General features: G+C 37.5%; 1 protein-coding gene across 4 annotated transcripts in view; it reads left to right on the forward strand.

Moving 5' to 3' along the window:
• Positions 1-15,188, forward strand: part of LOC119806703 (solute carrier organic anion transporter family member 1A5-like) — a 73,667-nt gene that overhangs the window by 33,967 nt on the left and 24,512 nt on the right. For all 4 annotated transcript variants that reach the window (XM_038318606.1, XM_038318608.1, XM_038318607.1 and 1 more), the window contains 3 exons: positions 3,876-4,022; positions 7,765-7,863; positions 10,974-11,195. In XM_038318606.1, the coding sequence (XP_038174534.1) occupies positions 3,876-4,022; positions 7,765-7,863; positions 10,974-11,195 (468 nt within the window). The remainder of the gene's footprint in view (positions 1-3,875; positions 4,023-7,764; positions 7,864-10,973; positions 11,196-15,188) is intronic.

A 15,188-nucleotide genomic window follows, 5' to 3' on the forward strand; every position in this document is an offset into this window, starting at 1 on the left:
AGTGCTTCATACTGGCTATGTCCTCTGCCTCGCTCAGATTTCTCTCTCATACAGCCTAGACCCAGCTGCCCAAGGATGGTACCACCCACAGTGTTCTGTGAAATCTCACATCAATTAGCCAGGAAGAAAATGTTTCATTCACATGCCCACAGGCCAACTGAGTTCCTTCTCACTTCCTCAATTGAGATACCTTCTTTCAGGTATATCTAGATTTGTGTCAAGTTGATAAAAATTAGCCATCACATTGATTATACAATAAGATATACAGACAGAAACTTTCCCAGATCTGTACTGTGCGCCTGAAGCACCGTGGAAAAGCAGGTGCATTGTCACTGTTCACAACTCATTGACTACACAGGAACTTGTCTTTCAGTCTCTTTTCCCTCTTTAAGAGAAGCATGGCTTTACAGTTCAACCAAACAGCCATGGTTCCCTTACTTCCTATGAACTCATGCACTGTGGTCCTGGCTTCTGCCATTTGTAAGCTGTTTTAGTAACTTTCACTCCACTGTGATCAAAATTCCAAACAACTCAAGGGAGGACAAGTGTGTTTTTACTTACTGTTTTGGGGGCTTCATTTTATGGTCACTTTCCCCATGTTTATAAGCAGAATTTCATGGTGAGATGAGCTTTGGTTCATGCTGTTCTTCACTTCTCGGTGGGCAGAAAGAATGGTAAACAAGATACAGGAATTGGTGACATATAACCTCTGTAGACATACCAACATGATGACCAACTTCCTTCAATTGACAGCACCTCTTACCTGTCAGTCCTTCTCAATACTGAAAGTCTTATGACTCCATCAACAGATCTTATGACTCTTTTAACAGATCGATCCAATGATTATGTCAGAGTCATGGTGAACAGTGTCTATACATGCCCCATAGACACAGCCAGATGCCATATTAAAGTATTTATTGCATGAATTAGTTACTTTTCTTTTAGTTTGATAGACTTCCATGGGCAGTGGTTTCAATATTCCTAATACCTCAACCCTTTAAAAGTGGGGACCACCAACCATAAAATTGTTTTGTTACTCCTTCACAGCTGTAATTTTGCTACATTTATGAACTGTATGCATATAGATAGATAGATATTAGATAGATAGACAGACAGACAGACAGACAGACAGACAGACAGATAGATAGATAGATAGATAGATAGATAGATAGATAGATATAGTCAAGTAGTCTTCACCCCTGTGAAAGGGTTATCCCCAAAAGAGTCACAACCCACAGGTATAGAATGTAATTTGTAGGAGGAATGCTGCTTGTTTGTCCTGGTTGCCCAGAACAGAAATAATCACACAGAAACCATATTCATTAAAGCACTGCTTGAACCATTAGCTCTAGCTTCTTATTGGCTAACACATATTAATTTAACCCATTTCTATTAACCTGTATATCGCCACATGGCAGTGGCTTACTGGCAAAGATTCAGCATGTCTGACTCTGGAAGTTCCATGGTGTCTCTCTGACTCCATTCTTCTTTCTCCCAGCATTCAATCCAGTCCTCCCCACCTAGCTAAGTACTGCCCTATCAACAGGCCAAGACAGTTTTTTTATTCATTAATGATAATGACAGCACACAGAGGGGACTCCCACATCACCAGAGGAATGAGAATCAATCATAGCAGGGAAAGTGGCAGTGGGAGCATGAAATCAGGATTTCACATCTCAACTATAAATATAAGGGAAATGTTACAAACTAGAGAAGAGTGAGGCTCCAAACCCTTTAAGGCTATCTCCAGCGACATTCTTCCTCCACCTCCCTAAATTCCACTTACTAGAGACTAAGTATTTAATACCCAAGCCCCTAAGGGGGGTTATTTCCATTCAGAGGACCACAGCATGCTTACAGAGGACCTGATTTATTCCCAGCACAGTAATCAGATTTTTCTCAAACCCCTGTCATTCCAGTTCTGGGGAATTGGGTGCCTTCTTCTGTCCTTCTTGGGCATCTGCACACACATGGTGCACATATGCTCTTTAAGGTAACACATTTTATGGAGTATTTTTAAAGTCATATTTGCTAAAAGACCCAACACATCTCATAGACACATACATAGTCTGATACTGTCTCAGCAGGAACGCCTCAGGCCAAAACTTCTCCCTCTTATGCTAGATCAATGCCACAGAATTTGCAGGAGTCTCCAATGTAACATGAGGGGCCTGTTTGTTGGGGTTTCTCTTCCACCCGTTAACCCACATTGGCAAGCCCCAAAGAAAATCACACGTAGGCCTCCATAAGATTATAAACTGATTGGCCCATTAGCTCAGGTGACTTATTAGCTCTTGTAGCTTATATTAACACATTGCTCTTATCTATGTTAGCCACATGGCTCGGTACCTTTTCCCAGCTGAGTAGGTTACATGCTGCTTCTTCAGTGGTCTGAGCCGGAGTGGGAGGAATGGGCTTTCTCCTTCCCCAAATTCTCCTGTTCTCATCATCCTGCCTCTACTTCTTGTCTGGTTGACCCACCTATACTTCTTCCCTGGCCAATCAGTCTTTATTTAAAATATAATACAGACAATTGTCCCACACCACTCCAAGGCTTGGAATATTGTAAGATAAGGGCCTGTTTGTTGGGAATTCACATCCCACCTGGTTTCTGTCCTTCCACCAGTTCCCACAGCCATTTATCCCCAAAGAAAACCACACAGAGGTCATGTCACTGTTCCCAGGGATTATGTGGAGATCAAAATAACTTGAGAGTCAAAGAGCAGCCATCTCTGAAGCTCTAAGCTACAGAAATCTTCTAAGCAAAGCAAGGTGAAATAGTTACCCCAATGTTAGCTTATTATCTTCTCCTGAACTGACCTTTGAAAATCCAGCGATTGTGTTCCTTGCATTTTGGTGGATAAGTTAAAATCTTCAATGTGGAGTTTGTGCCACAGGAAATCACTTGAGCTTTCAATGTCTGATACTTTAGTTCTTCCCTATAAGAGGGCTGAGAGTTATCTTGTGATCTCTAGACAGAAATCATCATGATTATCAAAGATAAGAATTTGAATGCATAGAGATGGAAATGGATTTTAATTTAATAAGGAATAAGTAAGAGTTAGAGCTTAGGACCCAATTGTGCTTAGGATATTTATGGACATTCAGTGATCAATCCAAAGGAGAGAGTACTTTGTCTACTTCCCTGAAAACAACAAGTCAAGCTTCCCTACAGAGTGTCAGTTCAGTTAGCTTAAAACAAATGTAGAAGGTGCATGCATGCACTCAATGATTTCACCTTTGACCTTTCCAGTCCCTTTGGCCTTGTTTATGTTATTCCAGTTTTCACCAATTGTTGGATCATTATGTTGATAGTAAAAGATAAAATCTATAGGAAAAATGTGTTTACTATTAAGGTAAATATTTATTTTCTACAAAGTAATTGAAGCTGTGGGGAATTCAAACATCCATCAATATTCTCTGTATTATATCACTACATCATGAATTGTTACAGACATAAGCACATGTGTGATTCTTTTTCCATCCTCAAATCTGTATGGATATTATGCAGTGTAATATAAATTAACTGGGACTACTAGTTGGTGGAAAGCTGAGTCCCTAGAGGTGAACAAAATCCTAGGTTTTACTGCTTGCTTTATTTCGGTGTAAATTCTTATAACCAATGCGTTATCACTAAACACTGATTTGGAAAGAGATGTAAAGTCATCTCTCCTGTAAAGTGGTAATTAGCATAGATAAGTATTTCAAAATATGAAATAGGGGAGACTCAATGATTCATAGCTAGCATAGTTATGTAAGTTACTTGATGGTCATCATAGGTTTTTGGCCTCAAGAAACAAAAACAAATTTAAATTAACTGTCAGTAACACTTGACTGTCAAAATGCTCATGTTATTTTCTGTTGTTTTAATATAGACTGTGAAAAAGAAATTAAATCCTTAATGTGGATATGTGTAATGGTAGGAAATCTTATTCGTGGAATTGGTGAAACTCCAATCGTGCCCTTGGGCATTTCCTACATAGAAGATTTTGCCAAATCTGAAAACTCCCCTTTATATATTGGTAAGTTTGAAAATAATACTTGGGATCATGCTTAATAAGCAAGTTCTAGGATGGTTGAAAAATGTTATTGATTTGAATACTTGTGGTTTCCAGAACCATGAACAGAGTGCCATGGCACCAATGGGGGTAAAATTGTTCAGTGGGGGAATTAAGCAGCAGTTCCAGACAAGCAGGTTCAGCAAGCAGCTTCTCAAATTGGAGATCCTTCTAATCTGCTGATCCTACACTCCTCTGATGCTACCACACTATCTCTAAACCCTTAGAGATTCACCAATATATCCTGGAAAAATGTTCTAGGATACATTTTTTCTATTTTTCTTCTTAGTTTATTATTCTTTCTTCTGTAAGTTATTACAAATTCATTATTTGCTATTTTATGTCTGTACTACTTTAAAATAGCTTTACTTTCTCTTCTCTGTCTCTGTCTCTCTGTCTTTGTCTCTCTCAACTCTGTGTATGTGCATGTGTGTTTGTGTGTGTGTATGTGTGCACGTGCGCATTTTCTTGACAGTGTGGTGGTCCTAATACAGATATTGAGAGTTGGACTTGAGATTGAAATACCAAGCCCTATTTCAATCATGTCTACCATGTTCATCAATTTTTTTATTTACTCTCCGCTCTCTTTTACTATATGATGTTCTGTACCCTGCCTCACTATGAAATTAATATATCATTAAGTGTCAACTTAGTATATACCTTCTTACATTTGCTAATACATTATCTTAGTTTATTGGGAATAATTTGCTTATGATCTTAAGTCAATCCATCTGTAGTTGATTATTAGTCTATAACTTTGTATTTAGAATTTTTTTCAATTTGTGTACACATATTACTTAAACTAATGAACAAAAATAAAAGTGCATAAGAGAAGATAGGAATGTGGTTAGAATTAATCAAGATTAATTCAATTAAAAATAACATTACTCTTTGGAGACTTATTAATTTAGCTATACTCGTTTCTTGTAAAACTAGTTATTCTTTTCAGATACCTTTACAGCTATCTAAGGAAAATAAGATAGTAAGGTTTGTGCAATAAATATTTAGATTATGGATCTTGTTCTCAAAATTCTAGAGACTAATTACATATAAATATGAAAAATATATTCATATAATAACTATATTGATGTGACTAAGAGTCATGACTCATGTATATTAGAACACACATAGCCTAGTTTTATAAATCAATATCTATTTAAGTATATGAGTATTATATATGAATGCTTAAGCACAATCAATTAACTATCAAACAAAAACATAAATATAGATGCATTGTGAATCTGTAGCACAAGAGATATAGAAGCCAAATGTTAAATTTGAGAGTTATCTATGGTAGACAATAAGTTAAATCAAGAATAAATGGCATTGCCTTAGGAAGACATATATGTACTGAGAATCCATAGAGCAGAACACTGGCAGATTCTTCTCCCTACTGTGTAGAGTGAGAGGAAGGAAAGTCAAACAGTTTCTCCAAGGGAATTAAGTGAACAATAAACAGTTTGGAGTAGGTGTTAGGAGGAGGCAGACAGATGACAAGTTGGCCAACAATGTCAAATAAGTTATGAGAATAAAGATCAAAACTGGAAAAAGTTATCCATGACAGAGGTCACAGATGCCAAGAAAGTATCTTAAAATCAGGAAACACATGATCACAATGAGAGTTGAGGAGTCATGGAGCGTCATGAAGGGCAGGAAGGGAGAATGGAGGTTGGAGATCTTATAGGAATCATTACTTATAGGACATCAAAGAGCAGGGAGTGTTTGACAGAACAAGAAAAAAATAGAAGAGTTTGGTATTGAGAGATCAGTCAAATATAGGGGTACTAACCCATTGATCCTCATAGACAGAGGAAAACAAAAATGTAAAGTATGGAAATATAGGGAAGCTGAAGTTCATATCTGTTTTTTCTGTGAGTAGGGATGGCTCAGAAAAGTTGAAAGATGCTGTTGGTGGAATCAAAGAAACCAGGTGAGATTAAAAGAGACAAAGAGAATGAAAATAATAAGAAGAAAAGAAAGTTGATCAGGAAAGCATCAAAGACAAGTTCCATTATGAGGACACATTCTTTCTTTGGAAGGAAGTTTCGAGTGAAGGCCTGTGATGAAGACACTTTACAAGAAATCCATCACAGCACAGAGTTTTTGAGATGGGGGTAGTTTCATTTCTACTTCTGTGAGGAAATGCAACCTTGGAGAGAGGACTTATAATCTATTTGTCTTATAATTCAATCACAATAGAAAAGTAGCAGGATCTTGAATCCACTGGTCACACATTCAGTAGCAGATATTATAAATCTATGCATGCTTATGTCTTTGTTTGTATGGTTGTACTCAGCTCTTTTTCTACTCTTGCACAGCTGATGACTCCCTACCTAGGGAATGGTGGTGCCCACTGTGGGCTGGGTCTTCTCACATCGATTAACTTAATTAAGACAGTCTTCTATGGACATGTCTACAAAAAACCAGTATAGACAATATCTCATTAATATTCTCTTCTAGGGAGTTCTAGGTTGTATCAAGTTGACAATAAAAGATAACCATCACAGAGTCCCTTTCAAAACATGGCTATGGAAGCATCAAAAGGCATTTGCTAGCACTATGGCTTAGATGGGACTGCGTGTGATAGTGCAGCCTTTGACCTTAACTCAAAATAAACAAGAATTTGAAATGTGGCTTTAAGTAATAAAAACTTCTGTGTCAGTCTGTTTTTTATAACTTGAATAAACCCCTGATATAATGGTCGATAAATAGAAAGGATTTGTTTGGCTCATAGTTCTGGAAATTTTGGTCTATGATGCTGGATTGTGTGTTTTAGAAGCCTGTCATGAGGCAGTTCATTATGATGTAAGGATGGGTGGAGTGAAACCATTCATCTTGATACTAGGAAGCAAGCAAAGTAGAATGAGGAAAAGGTGATGGTTGTACTCCAGATGACCTGAAGACCCAAATCCATTCCGTGCCTAAGTAGGGTCCCATCAGACTCCAGTGGTGCCCCCTGGGAAACAAGTCTGTCACACATGAGCTTCTGGGAAACATTCTATATTGAAGCAATTAGAACTTCCTTCTTAATATTATAGAAACCAGTGCATGTACATGCAACACACATATGTACATGCAAATATATGTACATATACATACAGTTTAATTTTTAATATGTTGAATATATAAGAATATCTGAAATAGTAGGGTATAACTGAGTTGTACAGCACTTATCTGTTGACAGAGGCTTCTGTCCTACCTAGTTCTGCAGCCACAAAAAGGCTTAAATTAATTATAAAATGGTTGGCCTATTGACTCAGGCTTTTTATTAACTAACTCATAGATCCTAAATTACCCCATAATTCTTGTCTGTGTTAGCTCTGAGGCTTGGTAAATTTTATCAGTGAGGCATTCTCATCTTGCTTCCTCTTTGTTTGGGTGACGACTGCAGACTGAACCTTTCCTCTTCCCAGAATTCTCCCATTCAGTTCAATCTGCCTATGTATCATGCCTGTTCACCCCACCTATACTTCTTGACTAGTTACTGGCCAATCGTGTTTTATTAAAGTAATACAAGTGACAAATCTTTACAAGGTACAAGTCCATTGTGCCACAGCACTTATCAATTTTGCCAGATTTGATACCAAGCTCTACAAAGGAAGGAAAAGTAATCTAATGTTAAAAATAATTCATTCTCAAGGCTTCTTTTTATTGTTCAAGGAAATTTTGTGTGGTTGTGTAACTTCCTATTTTTGTTTACTTCCAGGGATTTTAGAAGCAGGAAATATGGTTGGCCCTTTTATTGGACTTTTGTTGGCATCTTACTGTGCAAACATCTATGTAGACATTGGGTCTGTGAATACAGGTAAAATACATTTTATTGCTAGTGTACAGTCTCTCGAGTGTAGGAGACTGCTCCAGATTGCTATACTGCTGGCTCTTTTGATCCTTAGTTAGGCATATTAGCACTGCTCACAGTCTGCAGATCTCAGAGGAGCAGAGGTAAGGATAAAATGTCACCTTCTAATCAAGAATACACCATTCTCCCACCACATTGCAGCTGCACCTTTGGTATCAGAGGATTTACTCACATAGATTTTTCTCAATGAGGCAGTCACTGTGGATAATGAAACATATATTTCTGTTATAAGCACCAATTTAAAAGGTTTTACATAACAGATTCATTAACTGCTAACAAATATATTTCTGCAAGGGGCTTAGCCCCCAGAAGATCAGAGAAACTGCCAGGGAGTTATAGAGGATGTGATCTACTGGACATACACACAGACACCCATGGGCACTTTTTCTGAAAACTAAAGCTTAGTTTTTTGTTTTTCTATCTGCTGGTTGCTCTGACTCAGTTATATGTCTGTTAAGTTCTTTTACCCTGTTATATTTTTTTTACTTACTCTTTCAGGTGTTCTCCTGCTGTATCTTTCCTTCTGTTACACATTTATTTATTCCCTGATGTTTTCCTTCTCTTTCCTGATGCTTTTCCTTCTATGTGTCCCTTTCTCCTATGTCTTATGTTTTTGTTATCCAATTTATACCTCATAATAAAAAGGATATCCATGCAAGGAAAGATTACCTCACTAACCACCTGTCACATATTTTCTAAAACCTAATCAAATTATTTACAGAATAAATTATATTAAGATCACAAGTTACAAGTTTTCATCAGAAGCCCACAACTAAACAATTTTCTTTGTATTAATTTTCCTATCAGAACATGTTCACCCCAAAGCAATGACATTTTTATTTTGGAATAACTAACATTTAAGCAAGTTAAGCATCTTTCAGCTAGTACCTTTTATACTGTCAGGCTCCTGTTTGTGGTTTCAGTGTAGTGAATTTCTATTTTTAACTCTACTCTGGAGAATCTTTAAATGAGCTGTCAGCTAACCACACACACACACACACACACACACACACACACACACACACATTTCCATTCAAAATACCCTCTGGCTCCCCCTGTGGGAAGTCCAAGGCCCTCCCCTCTCCATTCAGTCCTAGGAAGCTGTGCATCCAAATAGACTAGGGTCCCAAAAAGCGAGTACATGCAGTAGAAACAAGTCCCAGTGCCATTATAAATGACTTCTCAGTCAGCCCCCATTCAGCCATATTTAGATTGTCTGGTTTGATCACATCCTCGTTTAGTCCCAGTCCAGCTGGATTTGGTGAGCTCCCATTAGATCAGGCACACTGTCTCAGTGGGTGGAACAACCATGTGTGGTCCTGACTTCCTTGCTCATCTTCTCCCTACTTCTGCTCTTCAACTGGACCTTGGGAGCTCAGTCCAGTGCTTTGTTGTGGGTTTCTGTCTTTATCTCCATCCATCACTGAATGAAGGTTCTATGGTGACGTTCGAGATATTCATCAGTGTGATTATGGGAAAAGGCCAGTTCAGACACTCTCCTGCTTTCTAAGGACCTAGTCAGAATGGACTCTAGCCATAAACAAAGGAAATTGAGCCGATAGAGTATTTCAGCTAGTTCCATTTATACTGTCAGGCTCCTATTAGCAGTTTCAGTGTAATGAATTTCTATTTTTAACTCTACTCTGAAGAAACTTTAAATGAGATATCAGCTAACCATCTATTTTTCTTTACACAATTGGGTCAATTTGTTTCATTTCACAATTTTGTGTTTTCAAGGTGCAATGGGGCCTATGATTCATTCTGTAACTTAATTACCAAGAAACCTAGCCTAACTTTGTATGCAGGGACATAATTATTTTCTTTAATCATCTGTTTTTACACAGGAAGAATTCATAGGTCTATAATTTATGAAGATTTCCTGCTCTTATTTTCCGTCTTCTGAAAATCTCTTATCTAACAAAAAGCTAGGTAGCTACTAGACTACATTTGCACTTTTTTATGTGTTATTGGAGCAACTGGTAGCATAACTTAAACCATGTCCCTAATAATGTTTACTAATAGTCCTAACTACCTGCATCTTTATACTTACTCAGAAAGTCCAGTCAAATTATTGATTTAACTAAGCACCATTACCCTTATGAAAATCATCTTTATTATTACCTACAAATGAATTGACCAGTGAAGAGTGGGATTTTTTTTTTCAAGGAACAATCACTCTATACTAATTACAGTGATGTCCCTTACAAATTGTACCGTGACAAATACAGCAGAAATACGGCAGCAGCAATATAAATGGCATTCTGGAAACAATATTCCAGGAGTTCTGCCTCTCTAGTATTTACCCAGGTAGCTTTGTCATCCTCTGGGCTATATTCCATAAGATTCATTTCTGTCTGCTGCTCTTATGACATGGCCTCTGGCAATATATCACCATGTAGGTCTAGATCAATCTGGTTAATTTTCTTAATGAATACAAAAAACAAAAATAATTGCTTGTCACATGATGTTTTATTACCTTAATTTCCATACATGTGTACATCTTTGTACTATGTGTATATGTGCCTAGAGAGTTTGAAACAGGGTTTCAGATGTAAAATCAGAGTTACAGACTATAGTAAGTTTCCATGCGTGTCCTGGGAATAGAACCAGGGCCTCTCTTAGTCACTGAACTGTCTCTCCACTCCCCATTCTCACTCAATGTGATGCTTTGATAAATGAACACATCTAGTTAAAACTGTTTTTTAATGCCTAAAATCATTTTTATGTCATTTTGAAATAAAGTTTTAACTACTTTACTTTATAGAAACTCAGAACCTTTCTTTCTTAAATAATTTTATCTCCTCCCAGTTGATCAAACTCAGACAGTTTTTCTGCAGGTCTGAATTTTCCCAAAGGGATGGCTGATATTTGTAATCATAGCATTTAGGAGTAGAGGCAGGTTTCACAGTAAATAACCTCAACAAGAACAAATGTGAATAATTTATAAACAATACACAAATGTTGTGTTTAGATGGGAGTATGATTGTTAACAATTTTCTACAATTTACACCAGAAAGAATGAATCAAGCTAACAAAATATCTGTATTTCTCCACAGATGACCTGACCATAACTCCCACTGATACGCGCTGGGTCGGTGCTTGGTGGCTCGGCTTTTTGATCTGTGCAGGAGTGAATGTCCTGACAAGCATCCCCTTTTTCTTTCTTCCCAACACGCTCCCAAAGGAAGGACTAGAGGATAATGCAGATGTGACTAACAGCAACAAAGAAGAGAAGCACCAAAGAAAAGCCAAAAAGGAAAAACGGGGAATCACTAAAGGCAAACAGACAAACCTTAACCCCTGTATTTGGTTTAGATGGGTCTGCAGGTAGTGGAGCATGTGTCTGCTGTGCTGCGTTAAGATGGTTTGTCACTAAGGGTCCCTACTCAGATGCGTTAAATTTCTTCCCAAGTTATTGCTTGGAAACAACTCACATAATTTGTAAACAGTGCATCAGGGTATCAGGGTACCTATAGCTTGTATAAAAGTGTTTGGTAAAGTTCCGTTTTTTCTATTGTGTGGAACAATTTGAAGAGTATAGGTATTAGCTCTTCTTTGAAGTTCTGACAAAATTCTACATTGAAACCCACCAGCACTGGGCTTTTTTGGAGGGGAGGACTGAGAAGAGACTTTTGATGACAGATTCTATTTCTTTAAGGGTTATAGGTCTATTTAAATTGTTTATGTATTTTTGATTTGCAGCATCTATCAAGAAATTTGTCCATTTCTTCTATATTTTTTTCAAATTTTGTGGAATATAGGTTTTCAAATCATGAGCTAATGATCTTCTGGATTTCCTCAGTGTCTGTTGTTATATCCCCCTTTTTATTTCTAATTTTTTTTTAAATTTTAATATTCTTTCTCTGACTTTGGTTCATTTGGATAAAGGTTTGTCAATTTTGTTTATTTTTTTTGAACCAGTTCTTTGTTTCATTGATTTTTTTGTATTGTTTCATTTGTTTCTATTTTATTGATTTCAGCTCCCAATTTTATTGTTTCTTGTCATCTGTTCCTCCTGCGTGAGACTGCTTCTTTTTCTTACATAGAAATTTGGTGTGCTGTTAAGTTACTAGTATGAGATTGCTTCTTTATCTTTATATAGGCACTTAGTGTGATGAACTTTCCTCTTAGCACTGCTGTCATAGTTTCCCATGGGTTTGGGTATCTTGTGCATTCATTTTTGTTGAATTCTAAGAAGTCTTTAATTTTTTTTTCTTTCTTTCTTTTTTTTACCTAGGGTTGATTTAGTTGAGAATTGTTCAATTTCAATGACTCTGTAGGGTTTCTGCAATTAGTGTTGTTGTTGAATTCTGACTTTAAGCCATAGTGATCTGATAAGATGTAGGAGGTTATTCCAATTATTTTGTATCTGTTGAGGTTTGCTTTGTTACTGACCATGTGGTCAATTTTAGAAATGTTCCATAAGGTGTTGAGAAGAAAGTATACTCTTTTGTGTTTAGGTTAAATATGCTGTAGATGTCTGTTAGGTCCATTTGAATAATCACATCTATTAGTTCTCTTTTGATCTGTTAAGTTTCCATCTGACGACATGTCCATTTGTGAGAATGGGGTGCTGAAGTCCTCTAATATTAGTGTGTGGGGTTTGATGTGTAATTTAAGCTTTAGTAATTTTTTAACATATGTGGGTGCTCTTGTAATTGGGGCATAGTTGAGATTTCATCTTGATGGATTTCCTGTGATGAGTATGAAGTATCTTTCTATATTATTTTGATTGCTTTTAGTTTTAAGTCTATTTTTTTTCTACATATTAGTAGAGCTACACCAGCTTGTTTCTTAGGACCATTTCATTAGAAATTCTTTCCCAACCCTTCCTCTAAGGTAATGTCTGTTTTTGTGGTTGAGGTGTGTTTCTTGTATGCAGTAGAAGGATGGGTCCTGTTTTGTATTCATTCTGTTAGCCTATGTCTTTTTATGGGTGAGTTGAGTCCATTAATATTAAGAGATATTAATGAACAGTGAGTGTTAATTTGTGTTATTTTTCAGTGGTAATACTTGTGTGTTTCCTTTCTTAGTGATTTGCTGGTGTGAGGTCATTTGTTGTCTGTGTTTTTGTGGGTACAGATAATTTCCTTTTGTTGTTTTTTCTTTTTATTATTATTATTACAAATTTTCACCTCCTCACCTCCTCCCATTTCTCTCCCCTCCCCCAAACTCCCTTCCCCTCCCTCTCCAGTCCAAAGAGCAGTCAGGGTTCCCTGCCCTAAGGGTAGTTCAAGGTCCTCCCCCCTCCACCCAGGTCTAGGAAGGTGAGCATCCTAACATACTAGGTTCCCACAAAGCCAGTACATGGAGTAGAATCAAAACCCAGTGCCATTGTCCTTGGCTTCTCAATCAGCCCTCCATGTAAGCCACATTCAGAGAGTCTGGTTTGATTACATGCTCCATTAGACCCAGTCCATCTGGCCTTGGTGAGTTCACTTTAGATCAGCCCCACTGTCACAGCAGGTGGGCATACCCCTCATGGTCCTGACTTCCTTGCTCATGTTCTCTCTCCTTCTGCTCCTCATTTGGACCTTGGGAGCTCAGTTCAGTGCTCGAATGTGGGTCTCTGTCTCTATCTCCATCCATCGCCAGATGAAAGTTCTATGGTGGTATATAAGATATTCATCAAAGTGGCTATAGTATAGGGCAGTTCAGGCACCCTCTCCTCAGCTGCTCAAGGAACAAGCTTGGGACATCTTCTTGGACATCTGGGAACCCCTGTAGAGTCAAGTATCTTGTCAACCCTCAAATGGCTCCCTTAATTAAGATATATACTTCCCTGCTCCCATATCCACTCCTCCATCCCAGCTGTCCCATTCCCATAGTTCTTCCCATCATCCCCTTCTCACTTCTCTCTCCCCATACTCCCATCCCACCCCAAATGAAAACAACTTTGAGATACCATCTTACACCTGTCAGAATTGCTAAAATAGTAAACACCAATGATAGCCTTTGCTGGGGTGGATGCGGAGTAAGGGGAACACTCATCCATTGCTGTTGGGAATGCAAACTTCTGCAACCACTTTGAAATCAGTCTGGCAGTTTCTTAAGAAATTCAGGATCAACCTACCCCAGGATCCAACAATACCACTCCTGGGAATATACCCAAGAGATGCCCCAGCATACTTCAAAAGCATTTGTTCAACTGTGTTCATAGCAGCATTATTTGTAATAGCCAGAACCTGGAAACAACCTAGATGCCCCTCAATGGAAGAATGGATAAAGAAAGTGTGGAATATATATATATTTACACACACACACACACACACACACATTAGATTACTACTCAGTGGAAAAACACAATGACATCTTGTATTTTGCATGCAAATGGATGGAAATAGAGAACACTATCCTGAGTGGGGTAACCCAGACCCAAAAAGATGAATATGGTATGTCCTGGTATGTCCTCACTCATTAGTGGATTCTAGCCACAAATGAAGGACATTGAGTCTATAATTCATGATCCTAGAGAAGCTAAATAGGAAGGTGAACCCCCCACCAAAAAAACCATGTAGTTATCCTCCTGGATATTGGAAGTAGACAAGATTTCCAGGCAAAAATGGAGTTTTTCTTATATTATTTTTCGTAAGGCTAGATTTTTGGATAGGTGTTGTTTAAATATGGTTTTGTCATAGAATATCTTGTTCTTTTCCATCAATGGTGATTGAAAGCTTTGCCAAGAATAATATCCTGGTCTTGAATCCATAGTTTCATAGTGTTTCAGCCTATCTGTCCAGGATAAACTGGCTTTCAGAGTTTCCATTAAGAATTGGGTTTAATTTTGATAGGTCTTCTTTTATATATTACTTGACCTTTTCCCTTACATCTCTTAATATGCTTCCTTTTTCTGTTTTTATTATTGCCTCAATTTCATTTTCTGAGTCTTAAACTGTTCACTATACCTCTTTAATTGTTTGTTCCTAATTTTGTTTAAGAGATTTATAGATTTCTTCCAATTTTTGTTGGTCCTTTCCTCCATATATTTAAGGAATTTTTTTCATTTCCTCTTTAAGAATCTCTATCATCTTCATAAGTTATATTTTTTCTGTGTTAGGATACTAAGTTTTATTGTTGCCATATTGCTCTTTAGGTTTTTGAATGTATTATTTCTTTGGTGCCTATCCAAGACTTCCTGGAATTGATTAAGGCAGTATCTTTGCATCTTGGTCCAATACTTATAGGTGGTGTCTATGTCTCTGGGATCCTGATTGTTGCAATTGTTTTCTCTGTCAGGGAGATGCTCTTGATCTGCTTTGTGAAGTCCATGT

This window comes from Arvicola amphibius, chromosome 2 (assembly GCF_903992535.2).
Source record: "Arvicola amphibius chromosome 2, mArvAmp1.2, whole genome shotgun sequence".
In the NCBI taxonomy this organism is placed as follows: domain Eukaryota; kingdom Metazoa; phylum Chordata; class Mammalia; order Rodentia; family Cricetidae; genus Arvicola; species Arvicola amphibius.